This window comes from Halichoerus grypus, chromosome 8 (assembly GCF_964656455.1).
Source record: "Halichoerus grypus chromosome 8, mHalGry1.hap1.1, whole genome shotgun sequence".
In the NCBI taxonomy this organism is placed as follows: domain Eukaryota; kingdom Metazoa; phylum Chordata; class Mammalia; order Carnivora; family Phocidae; genus Halichoerus; species Halichoerus grypus.
In genome coordinates, this window is record NC_135719.1 from 55,778,654 (window position 1) to 55,793,663 (window position 15,010).

General features: G+C 44.2%; 1 protein-coding gene across 4 annotated transcripts in view; it reads right to left on the reverse strand.

Moving 5' to 3' along the window:
* MYZAP (myocardial zonula adherens protein) overlaps positions 1–15,010 on the reverse strand; it is an 86,456-nt gene that overhangs the window by 23,575 nt on the left and 47,871 nt on the right. The window contains exon 11 of one of the 4 annotated variants that reach the window (XM_036107021.2): positions 8,282–11,104. The exons of the other annotated variants lie outside the window; for them this stretch is intronic. Within the exon in view, the coding sequence (XP_035962914.1) occupies positions 11,051–11,104 (54 nt within the window). The 3' untranslated portion in view covers positions 8,282–11,050. Of the gene's footprint in view, positions 1–8,281; positions 11,105–15,010 lie in introns of those variants that run through there. 4 annotated transcript variants of the gene reach the window in all.

Here is a 15,010-nt window from a genome sequence, read left to right on the forward strand (position 1 = left end):
TGACCCCATCTGAATCCGTGATTGGCCTCAGCATCACCCAAGGCAATCAGACATGACGCGCCGCTGAAGACAGAGTAAATCGCACAGCCCCAGGAAGTATTCTTGCTTCCACCCGCAAGAAAGGTAAAACTGAATCTCACCAAGCTGCTAGAGCTAATAAACAAAAAGTCAAATCCCGAATGTGGGAACGTTTATAGGACAACTGACTCAGTTCCTGCAATGTCACTGGGTGCAGGAGCCTCGGCAGGGGAGGAGGGTACACAGGGAGAAGCGTGTTCTAGATTAAAAGACTCTAGAAACATAACCACCAAACAAATGGCGTCTCTGTATACTGACTGAAACAAAGCTTCAGTAAAAAGGCCATTTTAAAGACATTTCAGAAAATTTTAGGACAGATGGGTATTACATGATACCAAGGAATTATCATTAATTTTGTTCATTGTGATAATGGCATTATGAGTATATAAGAAAAAGTCCATATGTTTTTGAGATGGATAGTGAAGTGTATAGGAAACATAAGCAGGATGTCTGGGATTTGCTTTAAAATTACAAAACTACACGAAGGGGAAAAAGAGGAAAAGAAGGGGCAAATAGAGCCAAGTTCTGCTGTTTGTTGAATCTGGTCATGAGTCTAGGGGGCTTCATCGATTGGTGTCTCTGTCCTGAGTGCATCTGACATTTTCGTGATAAAATATTTTAAATTCCACCCAGTGCCAAAAAATATAATCCTCCCACATAAAAAGCCATACAAAACAATATAATAAGAAACATTTAAGAAAAACTGTCCGATGTTGATAATAATTAAAGAAATTATAATTAAAAACAGTAACAAGTTACCCTTTAATAACGATTAACTGTACCCAAAACTACCGGCTGCAGAAATCAGTGTTGAAAGAGCTGGGAGAGGCAGCCTCTCTCGTGTGTTGCAGGTGCCATTGTAAATTAGAATGACCCTTTGGGCAATTTAGTAATAAATATTAAGAGCCATAAAGCTGTTCATACCCTTTGACCCACTAATCCCACTCCTGGGAATTTATCCTAAGGATATAATTCAGACATAGGAAAAAAAGCTATATATACAAAGATGTTCTTGCTCCTATTATTTATAATAGAAACTGGAAATAACCTTAATGTCTAGCAGTAAAGCACTGGGTAGTACATTATGGAATAGCAATTTGATGGAATATATGACACAGATACTACAAACAAATATACTGCAAAATGTAAAAATGTTTGCAAAAAGCCTCAGGGATAAAAATAAAAAACAAAGCTTACAATGATCAAAGGTAAAAGCTGGAAGTTAGATAAACAAAATTGTACTGAGGTTAGAGTAGGATTATGGGCAAAAGGAAAGTTTCTTTTTCTTTAAATTTCCTTCGATATTTGTAGGAATAGTTTTCAAAAATCATCCTTACAGTGTTCCTCTTTCATTCCTTCCTATAAAGATTTTTTTTAAAAATTGACTTGAGTTCTTTAAATGAGAGGCAAGATGGGTACTGAAATTAGCTACAGGGTTCCAAGGAGGTCTATGTAAATTTCATCAACTAACATAAAAAGGGACTTCGAATACACTTGCTTCACTCTTCTCTGAAGTAATCGGAATGGTTGGTGAGTCCAGGGAAGCGAGAGATGTGGTTGAAGGGCACCCTAATGAAGAGTTCACAGGAAGATACAGAGGATTTTCATTTTAAAAAGGAGTAGATACAAGGCAGAGATGTCACCTGGAGGATGCAGAGAGAGAGGGGAAATCTGGGAGTTCTAAGAGGACAGAGGGCTGATGCTGGAGCAAACAGGCCCCATCTTCTGGGGTGACAGAATGGCTCTGGGAAGGATTTGGGGGTGCTGAAGCTTCTGCCGACAAGTCTCACCTTTCAGCAACTGAAGCTTCAAGAAGCGCTCGTGCTCTTGCACTAAGTGAATGCTGTGCCCGCGCATTTGCTTTCATCCTTGAGCGTTCCTTACGGAAGCATCTTCAACAGGGGTTGACTTGTTCAGATTAGAGAAAAAAGGACACCAAGTATGGCAGGCAGTGCATGCCTTGGCCCTCCTGCCCTACAAGGGGTGCCAACCTGGAATCCCAACTCAGGGGACTGCCCCTGGAGCACAACCCACCTGTCCTCCTATGAGACACCCATCATGAGGCACAATCTCTAAATCCCACATTTGAGTGGTAAGTGGTGTTATTTCTGACTGCCAACTTCAAAGTGCCTTCAAATATTGTCTCCTATAGAGCCCAGCACAGGATAAACACTCAAAATCTAGCTACTACTATGTTATTACTGGTATTCCTCCCCCCCCCCACCAGACTGTGAGCTTCTTGAGAGTAAAGACCTTGGTCATCTTTCTACTCTTAACGAATGAATGAATCATGACTCCATCCATCCATCTCTCAACAATCTATCCCTTAGACTCCAGGGGCAAAACTGTCTAGAACAGACTCTTGGAGGGCCTGATGAACCAACGTGGATGTAGTCCCAAAAGCACCCCCAAAATCAGGGGCCACTCCAAAATCCAGGGTACGATGCAGCTGGCATGCAACCTTTGCTCTTTTCCATACATTAAAGTTTGTAAATTTGACCTTGAAGAGCTTTGTGTCTTCATGAAGATGCATTTAGGTCTAGCTGTCACCAGGTGGTGGTAAATGACCCAAGCGCCCAGGCTCAAATCAGGGCATTAAGAAATGAGAAATTAGAAACGCTTATTTTCCAGACCTCATCCATTTTACTTAACAGGAACATAATCTTGTCACAACAGTTAAATTTCAACATCAAATAGTGGACCCCCTTACAGAACAAAGGAAGAAACCCGTCTTGGTAAAATCTGGAACCTCTTAACTAATATTAATAGAATTTTTTTCTATCGAGTGAATGCTCTCGATATTCACACTGAATTCACATATTCACTGAATATGTGAATTGTAGCCTAATGCTCGTGCGGGATGCTAGATCTCTTAAGGCTACAGCCAGTTTGGTATTTACAGTGGTATGGGGTGGGGGCATGGAGGTGTATCCTAAAGTTAATGGCTTTTCTTCATATTAACCACCGTGGAGTTAGCTCCCTAGGTGATTTGAGCTAAGCAGTCCCTCTGAGGCCAGGGCCACACAATGGAATCACCTAGGGGGAGCTTTTACAAAATACTGACTTCTAGGCCTACCCCCCAGAGATCCTGAATATATCACTCTCCTCCTTAAAAACCCTCCCAAGCTTCTGACATTTAAACTCCCTAGCATGGACATGAGGCCCTCCTCCTATGGTCCCACTATCTCCCCACTGTCATTTCAGGCCTGTCCTGTTCCAGATGAACCCTACATTTAAACCACTCTATCCTCTCAGCACTCCACAGACATATGGTGGTCCTGCCTCTGGGCCTTTGCACATGCTGCTTCCACCACCCATTGCCTTCCCACCTCCCACCCCCCTCTCCACCAGGTAATCTCCTGCTGTCACAACATACTCACGAATCACCTCCCAGACCAGCAGTTCCCAAGGCTTCTGGGGCTGGCTTCATGTCTCCCTTTTCTGTTCTACTTCAGCCCTTCGAACAAACCCCCGTTAAGGCCCCTGACCACCCCGACCTTCCTTTGTTCACATCTTTCTCTTGCACTAGACAGACAGCACATCCACAGGGGCACGTATCTACTCTATCAATGATCTTATATAAAAGAACTGTTCTCTTAGAAGATGTAATCGCCCTTGTCAATCCACACATTTTTATAACCTACTTTTGGGGGGAAAAATGCTATAGTGACAGGACTCCTGATTTCTTTCGAAAAGAGCTTGTATGTCAACCAGAACAAAGTGAAACTCTACCAAATTTTAGGAAGGGCCTGTTATGGATTTGAAGCAACCCTAGAAGTTGCAAGGCTTCTCAGCTTCCTGAAACTTCTTTCCCGTTAGTGACAGACATATAGGTCACAGGTCATTTCAGGTCAGTGTCAGAAGAAGATACAGCTCTATGATTAGAATTATGTGAATAGTACCCGATTGTGTGAAACTCACAAAACATAACTCACAATTGAGGTTGAGGATGTGAACAGAAAGTAATGAAAGTAAGAAATGCAGCTCACGTAAGTATTAAATACTAGACGGCACTTGACAGGTTTTTTTTTTTTTTAAGAAACTGTGCTTTAGGGTGTCGTGTGTTACCAGCTGGCAAATGATAATATGCATGTCTCTGGAAAATGCCTTACATAAAACCGTAAACACACCGAAATGGAGCACAATACTAGAAAGTATGTTAAAAACGGATGATCACGTCGAATCACATTAAAATCTGGCAAGGTAAAGGGAATTAGATTTTTTCGATGCAGACTAAGTGTATGATATAATTGTTTATTTTCTTTGAAATTTGTTTAACTTTGTTTTCATTCAAAGTTTAGGAATAACCAATTAAGGCCCACAGGCACATTTATTCAGAATCAGGGTATGAGGGCTGTGTGTGTGTGTGTATGTGTGTGTGCGCACATGCGTGTGTTTAGTGAAACTTGACCACACGTTAATAAAGCTCCCAACCTCTATCACCAACACTTCTGATCTGCTACTCTTGCCCACAGACGCTCATTTCAAAAGGCTTTCTGCTTTAAACCGCGTTTATGAAGAAATAATTTCATTTTCCCACTGAAAAATGTATCAAAGATGAATAACTGCCAATTAAAACTTCTAATCAAAAATGAGATAACCAGGGTTATGAATTCTAGGTAAAAGTAAAGCAATAGGATTCTTTATTATGAGTCCTTGTTGACTTCTCAGAGGAAATTTATGCTGTTAGAGTATCTGAAAAGCTCACAAGAAAAACTGAAGATTCCCATTATTGTTTTCAACCCCCGTAGAGGACCAGTGAATCCGTGAAATGACCAGAGCAGGCATAGAACAGGACAGCCAAGAACCTTCTAGAACTCACTCAGGCATGTAGTCACCTTCTCCTTTTGCCTCCTCTTGTCCTGACAGGGCCTTTTTTGCCACCCAAACTCTTGTTCCCCTCTGTGATCTAGAAAATAATTGTCCTCATTTTCCTTAACAAAATCAGCATCATGCTCCATCTTCACATACCCCACCACGAGAAATGAGAATAATGGATACTCTCCACTCTTCCTCTGAAAAGGTTTTTCATGTTTGCGACAGCCACTCTTAATTCTATCTCAGAAGTCTTGTAACACTGTAATTTCATAGTTATTGTATTTTTAAAGTGCATTCTCCTTGATAAAGACCACCGCAGTAAGAATTTAAAAAATAATAAAGTTACCCTCTTTTCCTAAAAAATAATAAAGCACAGGGAGATATGACAAGATCAGAATCTGCCCTGCACTAATGCAACATAAAAGAACAGTTTAAAAAGGACAAGGAAAATGGTACATTATCTCATTCTGGGGGGAGTGAAGGGAATGAATTAAGGCCACAACAAAACGAAACTGAAAAATTGCTAAATGAAGCTCTGAGTGGGGAAAATGAAAAATCAATGAAGGAACGGAGGGAAAAAGGTACATTTTTCATCTTCATGATGCTTGATTGGGTTTGTAGAAATTCATTTTCAATTAATGTGTCTTGTGGCATTCCGCCAGGCTAGATAGGAACAGGGCACATATTTTAATCAATTTTTTTCTATTAAGTTTGAAGTAATATATAATAATAGAACGATACCATTCAAAAGGATCAGTTGAAACTGGCTTCTGAGGTAAAATAATCTAATTTGGTTTGATTTCTATCTTCTATTAAAGATAACCCAACTTCTCTTTAAGGAGAGGAATGGCGCCTGCTTCTCCCGGGTGCCTAACACGACGGGGCCTATAAACATCAGGGAAGGATGAACAAACTGGCTTTCTCATCTGAGGGGGAATAACATACCACTGGGAAGGAAGATAGAGGGGTGTCCTGGGGACAGGGCTGTTGCTGGGTTTGCTCATTATCCTCAGAAACAACCCTAGGAGCGGTCATCCCCACAGAGGAGGAAACGGAGCTTCCCAGAGTTTCAGCATCCGTCATTCCCTCAGCGATCACCTAGGATCACCTCTGCGTCAGGCCCAGTGTCAGGCGCTGGGCGCACAGCAGGCAGCCAGGAAGACCTGATCTCCACCCTCACGGACCACACGGCCCACTGAGGAAGGCGGGCAGTAAGCAGAGAAACACCCCAGAAAGTGCGATAAAGGGAGAGGCACAGAGATGATTTGTACCCCCGGAAGCAGGATGCACCTGCCGACTGCCGATGGGGTGAGGGAAGGAAGGGGTCAGACCTGGGGGCTGAAGAGGGTGACCGGCTCATCCCAGCTTGCCCAGGGCTGCCCAGGCTTTAGCACTGGGATCTCATGTGCCGGGAGCTTTCTCCGTCGCAGGCAAACCAGGACAGCTGGTCACCCGAGAGCTGGATGCCGGCAGGGCTGAGATCTAAATCTACATCTCCCTGATGTCGATGCCCCAGCTCTTTCTCTCGCCACACTGATGTTCAGAGGTGTGCTTCCACCCTCCCTGTGGTGACGGCCTATCACTGCAATGGGGCCGGGAATTAGGCAAGGCTGGGAGGAATGTTGTTGGCTGGGATCTTCCTTTACAGAGCATCTGCGGCGGCCCGAAGTCTTGAGGCTGTTCTTTTTCCCTCTGACTTTAGAGGAGGAAAGTGGAAGGTAGAAGCAGGGAAGAGGGCCTCGATGTGTCCCTAGCCCCATGCTTTCCTTGATAGCTGCAGTATCAGGGACAAAAGACCCTCCACTGAACAGGAACGTCCAGGGAGAGAACGGTTTCAGATGAACGTAAGATGAGGCACATGACAGCCCGAGCTCCACACGTGGGACAGAGCTGGTGCCTAAACAGTGGTGGTTTTTAAAATGTTCCTAAGTTCAAGTGTCCTGGAGTGTGGCCCCTCACCCGCACCGGCCAGGCTTCTCCTGGGAGCCTCCAAGCTGCCCTTCCGGCTTCTCTCCCCTCCTATTCGCCCAGCTCCCTCCTGCCCGAGGCATCATCTGGGGTCAGATCTGACCAGGCAAAGGGCCCCACTGAGGAATCTGGAGGAGGGTAACACCAGACATTTTCTCAGCTTGGTGCCGAGGGGGTGCGAACCCACAACTGGTCTCCACCTCATTTCCAGGCTCTCCATTATCTCTCCCCACTCAGATCCAGTCAAACTAGACTGGTAGCTCTCCGAACTCACCCTAAACTTTCTGGTCTCCATGTCTTTGGTTTCTGTTGGCTTGTTGTTGTTATTCTATATTTTGTCTGGCATGTCCTTTTCCACCCATTCAATCCCTGCCTAGAAAAATCCAACCCAACCTGCAAGACGTGATCATATATCACCTCCTCCCCAAGGCCTCTGCACCCACACCAGCATTAGTGAACGCTTAGGGACTCTGCGCCAAGCCCCTAGCCTGTGTTACATCAGTCAAGCCTTAAAACAGCCTCTGAAGCAGGTACGGTTAGGATCGTCCTCATTTGGTTGATAAGGAAACTGAATGTTGGAGAACAAGTAACTTGCTCAAGATATAAAGCCTAGTCAAGAGAGGAGCAGATGCAAAGCCAGATTCAGTTTACTCAGAGCCTATGAACTTAATCACTCCTGTCCCCACCAGCTTCTCTGTCCCCAGCACGCAGTTCATACCCCTGCTTGATACTTGTCATAGTTTGCCTTGAGTTCTAACAAGTTTTAGTATCAACCAGAAAGTCCTTTGAGGGCAAGAACTCATGTCCATGTTTGCATTTGGTTCATGAAAGGCGCTTATTAAATGTGTTTTGACGGACCCATCAGGGCAGGAGAACAGGAGTATTTACAGACAGTAGCACAAGGGAAGCGACTCCAGCTTGATAAAGGGGCCATGCAAAACTCAGTGGGGCAAGGATGGAATATTTGGTAAACGCTGTTAGAGAAACAAGCTTTTCGTGAGAAAAAAAAAAAAAAAACCCACAAAATGAAAAATGCAGCCCTATTCACACTATAAACACAAAAATAAATTCCACATGGATTATTCTTTATTTGTTCAGCAAATATTTATTGAGCACCTACTATATGCTAGTGACTGTTCCAGATGTTAGGAGCATAGCCAAGAGCAAAACAGAGAAAAGCCACTGCCCTCGTGGAGCTTACATTCTAGTGGCGGCAAACAGACAACAAATAAGTATGCAAAACAGAGAAGTGTAGTATATACTAGGATGTAAGTGCTACGGAGAAAAAGAGTGAGAGAAGATAAAGGGTATGAGTGTGGTGGGGGTTGTAACTAAAGCCATAAAGATGAAAAACAAAACTCTGAAGCTATCACAAAAATATCCTGACGGCAAACAAACAAGACACACAACACAGGACCAAAGGATTGACAAGTTTATACCAAAATGTAAAACACACGTGCATTATACAAGATACCATAAACAAACAAACACAGTGGCTGGGAGAAGGTAACAGCGTCCAAACACTTTGTGACAAATGATCAGTACCGGTAGTACCCAGAGTTCTGACAAATCAGCAGAAGTGACAGCCACACGGGAAAGTGAACAAAAGAGAAGAGCGGCCAGTTCACGAAGGCGGAAGCCTGCGTGGTCAACACGCTGATGAAAAGATGCTCAGCGGCACCCATAGCGATGAGCAGTAATCGGGCTGGAGCAAATCATAGTCAAAACAAAGAGCTACTATTTCACAACTGGCTAAAATTATAGTCCAGCGGCGCCAAGAGGTGGTGAGGATGTGGGGAAACCCACCCTCCTGGTGGGTGGAACCGGGCGCACCCCCCAGAGACCAACTGGGCAGTACCTAGCAGAGGGGAGACTGTGCAACCCCAAGGCCCCAGCAGCTCCTCCTCCAGCCACATTCCCTAACTACAGAAGCAGAGAGACTGTTTGGCATTGTTTGCAAAGGAATACAAATTTGGAAACAAGCTAAATATCTATCAATAGGACACATGATGATACATTAATACAATGAAATATTAGAGATCCATTAAAATAAATAATGTAGCTCTTTGCAACATCAAAAACAAAAACAAAATTGGGGAAAAGAGTAAGTTGAATACTATATACAATAATATCTACTTACTTATGTTATAAAGATGGACATACATTTTTAAACACGTACATTAGACTAAATACTGATAATAGATACATATGTATGTAGTAAAAGCATCAAAACATGGCCTGGATGGAGACCAAAAGGCTTCTGAAGAGGGAGAGAGTGGAGAAGAAGGAAAAAGATCAGAGGAATAGAAAGAACCTCTTCTTGCTACTGTTTTCTTTTACTTGGAAAAAATCTGAAGTATGCCAAAATGTTAACATTTTGTCACTTCTAGAGGAGAGTACCTGGGTCTTTGTTTTTACCATTCTTATAATCTTCCATATTAAAATTTTTTTCCAATTAAAAAATACACAAAATAAGAAGCAAAGAATGAACACTGGCTTTGGAGCCAAAGATCTTGTGGCCCCAGCACCATCATCATTTGCTGAGAGACTGCCAGCTACTTATTTAAGACGCTAAGCTTCAGTTTCCTGTGCCAAAAAAAAATTGTATAAATCATATGCCCCATAAGAGGATGAATGTGGGAATGTTGGGTCTAGACGCATGGCCAAGAAGCATGAGAAACATTCAGTAGCTGATAGTTACTTGGAACATGAGTGGAGTCTCACAAACTCTATGGGTAGAACGTGGGCACGCAGGTCTCTGAGAAATATTTTACAGCCAACTACAAACAATCTCAACGAAGAAGAAAGTGAATTCAGTGACATTTACAAAGAAAAGACCTGCTCCCTTAAAAGGACAGTTTGTATCCTGAATATATTAATCAGCAGGTATCATAAAATAAACCTTCAATATTTCCATAACGTATAGGGGGGAAAAAAAGTTTGCACACACAGTGAGCTTTCTGATCCCTTCTAAAAACCTCACATTTTAGTGAATAATATGTTGAACATGAGAATTTGAAACTGTAACATTTTTATTTACCGTATATAAATTCTGCCTCAAACTTCTGAGTAACTTTGGATGGGGATGTGAGAGGCCAAGGGACAAAACGAAGCCTTAAGAATCCAAAGCTTCCTTCGCCATCCACTGCCTACTTGCTAACGTGGGGTAGAAGCATCTGAATGAAAGACCGAAGACAAATACTGACAGGCAACCATTTACCCGCCCACTCTGCCATGGAGAAGTAGGACTGGAGAACCACCCAACACCTAAGTGACACCCCAGCCCTTAATGCAGCCACTCCATCAGCCCAGTCTACTAGCTTATTAGGCTAACCAACCCACTGATTATTACTGCTACTGGGGCTACTACCACTACTAGTCTTCAGTAACGCTGTTAAGTTTGGGTGACCTACCAGCCCCTGTGGCTTGTCTCAAGAAGATCTCTATAAAAATAAAACAGGCATGGAGTGTATTTCACTTCAATATATTTCGATCAAATATATTTCTCTTTTCCTCAGACAGACTTCTCCTTTCCATGAAGTTAGCTGAACTGCCAATTCGGGCAGAATGCCCATGGAGATAAAAAGCAAACCGAACCCTGCTTCAACAAAGAGAATGCTACGCTGACTAGCGCTTTTGATCTCCATTCCGAGAGGACATCCTCAGGGCCACCTCCCACATGCAAATATAACCAAACTACACGGACACTTGACGGCTTCCGCATTATGTGGGGTGTGATCTGGTGGGGAGCACTTCCTTCCTGGAGCACTCGAGTTCTTCAAGCCCAAGTCCCAGCCTTAGCAGGTGTCCTTGGCAGCTTTTCCGGAAGTGTAGCTTCCTTTTCCAAGATCTTAGAACCAGCCTCCACCTGCTTTCCTGAATTATTTTTTAGTATTATTTTTCATCGCAGCTCTTTGTTCGATGTCTAGGAACCCAAGTTTCTAAAAATATCCTTTGAGTTCTCTTGACTCTGCAGCGTGAGGCTGGACAAGGCGAGGTGACAGTGTGTGGTATTTTCACAAATGAGAGCCCTACGTGGTCAAATTCTCCTTTCCACACCATGTCCTTCCTGTTTTGTTCATCGGCTCATCACAGAGGGACATGCCCCCTCTTCCCAGCGGAGTACGAGTATTCTTCTAATCACGAACAATAAAAGCAATTGCTTCCAACCCAGGCTATCATTTTATCATCTTCCAAAGAACCGGAGACTAAATCTGGAGAAGAGCTCGTGTGACATGATCTGGAAACAGGTGAATTGAGTGGATTAGGGCTGTAGGCTCAGTGCTATGGCTCCGTTTCCCTACCCCCAGTTGGCTAAATTATCAGTGACGGAAGGGACTCTCAATCACCAAACACAGGGCATTTGGCAGAAGTGTACTTTTGTGTACCTTTCAGCACACCACACGGTAGTTTTAAAATGACTTGAGTGCTAACAAACAGCTGATCCATTTAAAATGGAAGATTCTTGGGATGGAGAAAATGTAAAAATGTTTTAATTGCCTTGTGTGTAAATAAGAATTCTACTCAAGGGACTGGTGGCTGAGATGGAACACAGCACGGAGCACAGAAGAGAAGAGAGAGTCATACCCAAAGATTCCATCTGGCTCATAAGACTCCCGAAGGAGAGAAGGGCAGCTCTGTGTTATCTGTCAAGAAAGCAACTCAGCTACTTTTGCTTTTGTTTCATTTAACTTGACTTTGGGTATACACAGCAGGAACCCACCCACCCGTAATAATAATAATAATAGCAGCTTGTGTTTATTGGGTATTTCCTATGTTCCAATGAATAGAAGTATTTTATGTACATCCTCTCATTTAACTCTTACCAAAAAAATCCTCTTGGATAGATACTGTTATTAACCCCATCTTACAAACAAGAAAACTAACTTTTTGAAGCTTCCACAGCTAGTTAACGCAGGTCTGATTCTCAAGGCCTTGCTCATGTCCATCGTCTCTGCCACCTCTCATCATGTACGTACCCGTCAAGGTCTCTAGTTGCACTTCTCCTAGGTCTCTAACTGCAGGGGGGTGCCTGTGAATTCAGGGCTGAGGGGATAAGTTCTAGGGACTTGAGAAAAGAGAAGGGAAGCCCTGCTTTGCTGACTGGCTCAAGAAGAGCCAGAAACCAGAAACCCAAACCTCAACTCTAAGAAGAGTTACTCCTCATCTGTTCTCTCCAATCCAGGTTGTTTCCCCCCAAAAAACTGTTGCATTATGACAACTGCTCTCAAAAAAAACAAAAAACAAAAAAAAAAAACCAAGGGATGATCATTAAATACTTCCAAATTCATTTCTTAGGAATTGCAGAACTGTCCCGCTTTGTTTTACACTTGAGAAGCGGCCACTGTGAATACTATTATTTCAACAAAGTCCTGTGTTCTCTTTCTAAAGAGGTACAGTGGGACCAAGTGTAAGGTCTTGTGGGTAGACAGAAGGAATTTAAACCAGGGTGAGGCCAGACACCCACACCCACAAGCAACAGAGGGAAGGAGATCCACGAGAACCACTGCTGGTCTCTTCATTAGTGGCAGGTTCTCAGCTTCCAAGGACAGCAGGCGGACTGGATCCTGTCCCGTGAAGTCTAGTATCTATTTAACAAGTATGCCTCATCTACCACCTTGGTGACATGTTCTCTCTAGATGCATCTGGGGAGCGTCTGGGAAGTTTTTTTATCTGGATACCTCCAGGCCAGTATGGCATTAAGAGTGAGCTGTCAAAGCACCCTCTCCCGATGGGGCTGGCAAGAAATGCAAGATCCCCTGACCAGACCAGACGGTCACACGTTGGGACCAGCTCTCCCGCGTCCGTGCTCATGGTCCTTGCTCAGTGGTCCCCCTGGTTCTTTTCCCTGGAGCCGTTCTCACTCCAGTCCAAGTTCCCACCTCAGGGACAGCAGCTTGTGAGGGAGGCTGGCTGAACATAAACACATGGAAACCCCACGTGGAGACCCAAGCCAGCTAGAACTTCAGAGCACGGTTCTGCATCCTGGCTGCATCCTGGAATCTTGTGCAGCTTAAAAAAAAAAAAAAAAAAAAAAAAAGCCAAAACCGCTGCCCTGCCCAGCGCCTCCCTCGCACTGCCATCTGCCAGGTCTGGCATGTTTTAGAGCTCCCCAAGTGATTCTGCCGCGCAGCGTGCGCGGAGAAGCACTAATCCGAAAATCAGTTCCCTCCACCTTCGCACTCATTAAACATCTAAATCACAGAGGGGGACAAGCGGGAGCGGAACGGCTTCCTGCAAAAGAAAAGTCTAAAGCCAGAACAGTCTCTTCTGCCACTGAAAGGACACGCGGCGAGACACACCCTGCCGGAAGAACCACTTTGCCCACCGAGACCGCAATGCGAAGCGAGAAGGAGATGGCAAACCAAAAGGATTCCTACGGTTGAAGAGGGAGAAGGTCAAGGAGCTCCCTATGAAATTACTACGTAGTCAGCTGAATAATAGCACTACCTATTGGCAAAAATGTAAGATTCCCCCGCTTTTCGAGGGCAAATAAGAATTTGTTTTTGCCTCCAGGTAATTTCCCCCTTGGCAGGAAAGCTGCTTTGGCTGGCAGGGGACAGGCCGGGGTTAAGAGCCGGCAAAGAGGCGTGAATGAGCGTCCAGGGACTCCGCTCCGCCGTCAGGCTCCGCCCAGCCTTTGGCACCTCCCCCATCTCCGGGTTCCGCGAAAGGCAAGCTGAAGAATGCAGCCGGACTCAAGACAAAGGAACCCCAATCCCAACAAGACTTTTCAACAGAAGAAAGAAGTCCATGCGCAAGAATGACTCTGGAAGGCAGGTCACCCCAGATGGTAAGATCTAGGAGAGCAGGACCACACCTACTCCAGGCACAGAGAAAGTGCTGGTGCTTACCTGGTGAACCCACAGACCAGTGAATTTCCCCACAAGGGCTATTTTCAGTCCTTCTATATTTTCTGGCAAACCCTTAAAAGTCTAAAAGGGTCATATATGGGCTCATTTCGTTTTTATTTTTTTTGTCAGAGCCACAACCAGTTAGAATTAGTGATGGGAGGGAGGTAACCAATCCCTGACATCCACCACAAAAGGAGATGTAATTTGCTAGAAAGATCTAGCTGGGTGCGGGTATCTGGTCCCACATGTCACACAAGACACTGTGCATCGAGCTTGACCCCATAAGACATATACCAATGCTTCATTCAGAAGGGCCCATCCTGCCCATCCCACACGCACAAGGCCTCACTGACATACACCATCCCACACAGTGAAAACCACGTCTATCCAGCCAAAGACTGCAAAACCGAGGCCAGTTGGTCCTTAGTCATTATATTATTGTTATTATAAAATTATCTTACTAAAGGTGAAGGAAATACATGGCTTAACATTTAAGGATTTCAAGAATCTCAGAACACCATTTTCAATTTTGAGCTGAAAAAAGCAGCCCATTGTTTCAGTAAACTAAGTCTCTTCATAGACATTATGGCTAAAATGACGCCAGGAGTGGGTGCAGACTGGACCCCCACCCTCGAGAAAGGTGAAGCCAACACACGGACAAGCTTTCCGGCTTCATGTGAGGGAAGCAAAACTGTCCCTAACATCTGCTACACATAAAGTCTGCCTCTGTTTCTAGGTCAAGTTTGTCTCAGTATCTGGATAGCTGGAGTTCACAGATAAAAATAAACTACTGAAGTCAGAGGTTATGAATTTGCTAATCGTGCTGCTTATGCAAAGTAATGATAATGCTGAGATCGCATGGCCTAGTAAACAGTAAAGCATTCTTTATAGAAAGAGCTTCTAGCTCAAGCCCTGGATCATAAGGAATGCACCTGTGAGGAAGGGCTAAATACCTTCCCAGGGCAGCCAATATTAGAAATGTTTTCTTTTTTATTTTTTAAAGATTTTATTTATTTATTTGACAGAGAGAGACACAGCAAGAGAGGGAACACAGCAGAGGGAGTGGGAGAGGGAGAAGCAGGCTTTCGGCCGAGCAGGGAGCCTGATGCAGGGCTCAGTCCCAGGACCCCGGGATCATGACCTGAGCCGAAGGCAGACGCTTAACAACTGAGCCACCCAGGCGCCCCGAGAAATGTTTTCTTTATGTGAAATGAAAAGCTGAAATTTGCTTCTTTGCAAGTTCCACCCAGGGCTTCTGGCCTGGCCTTGCATTATAATACTAAACAAGAACA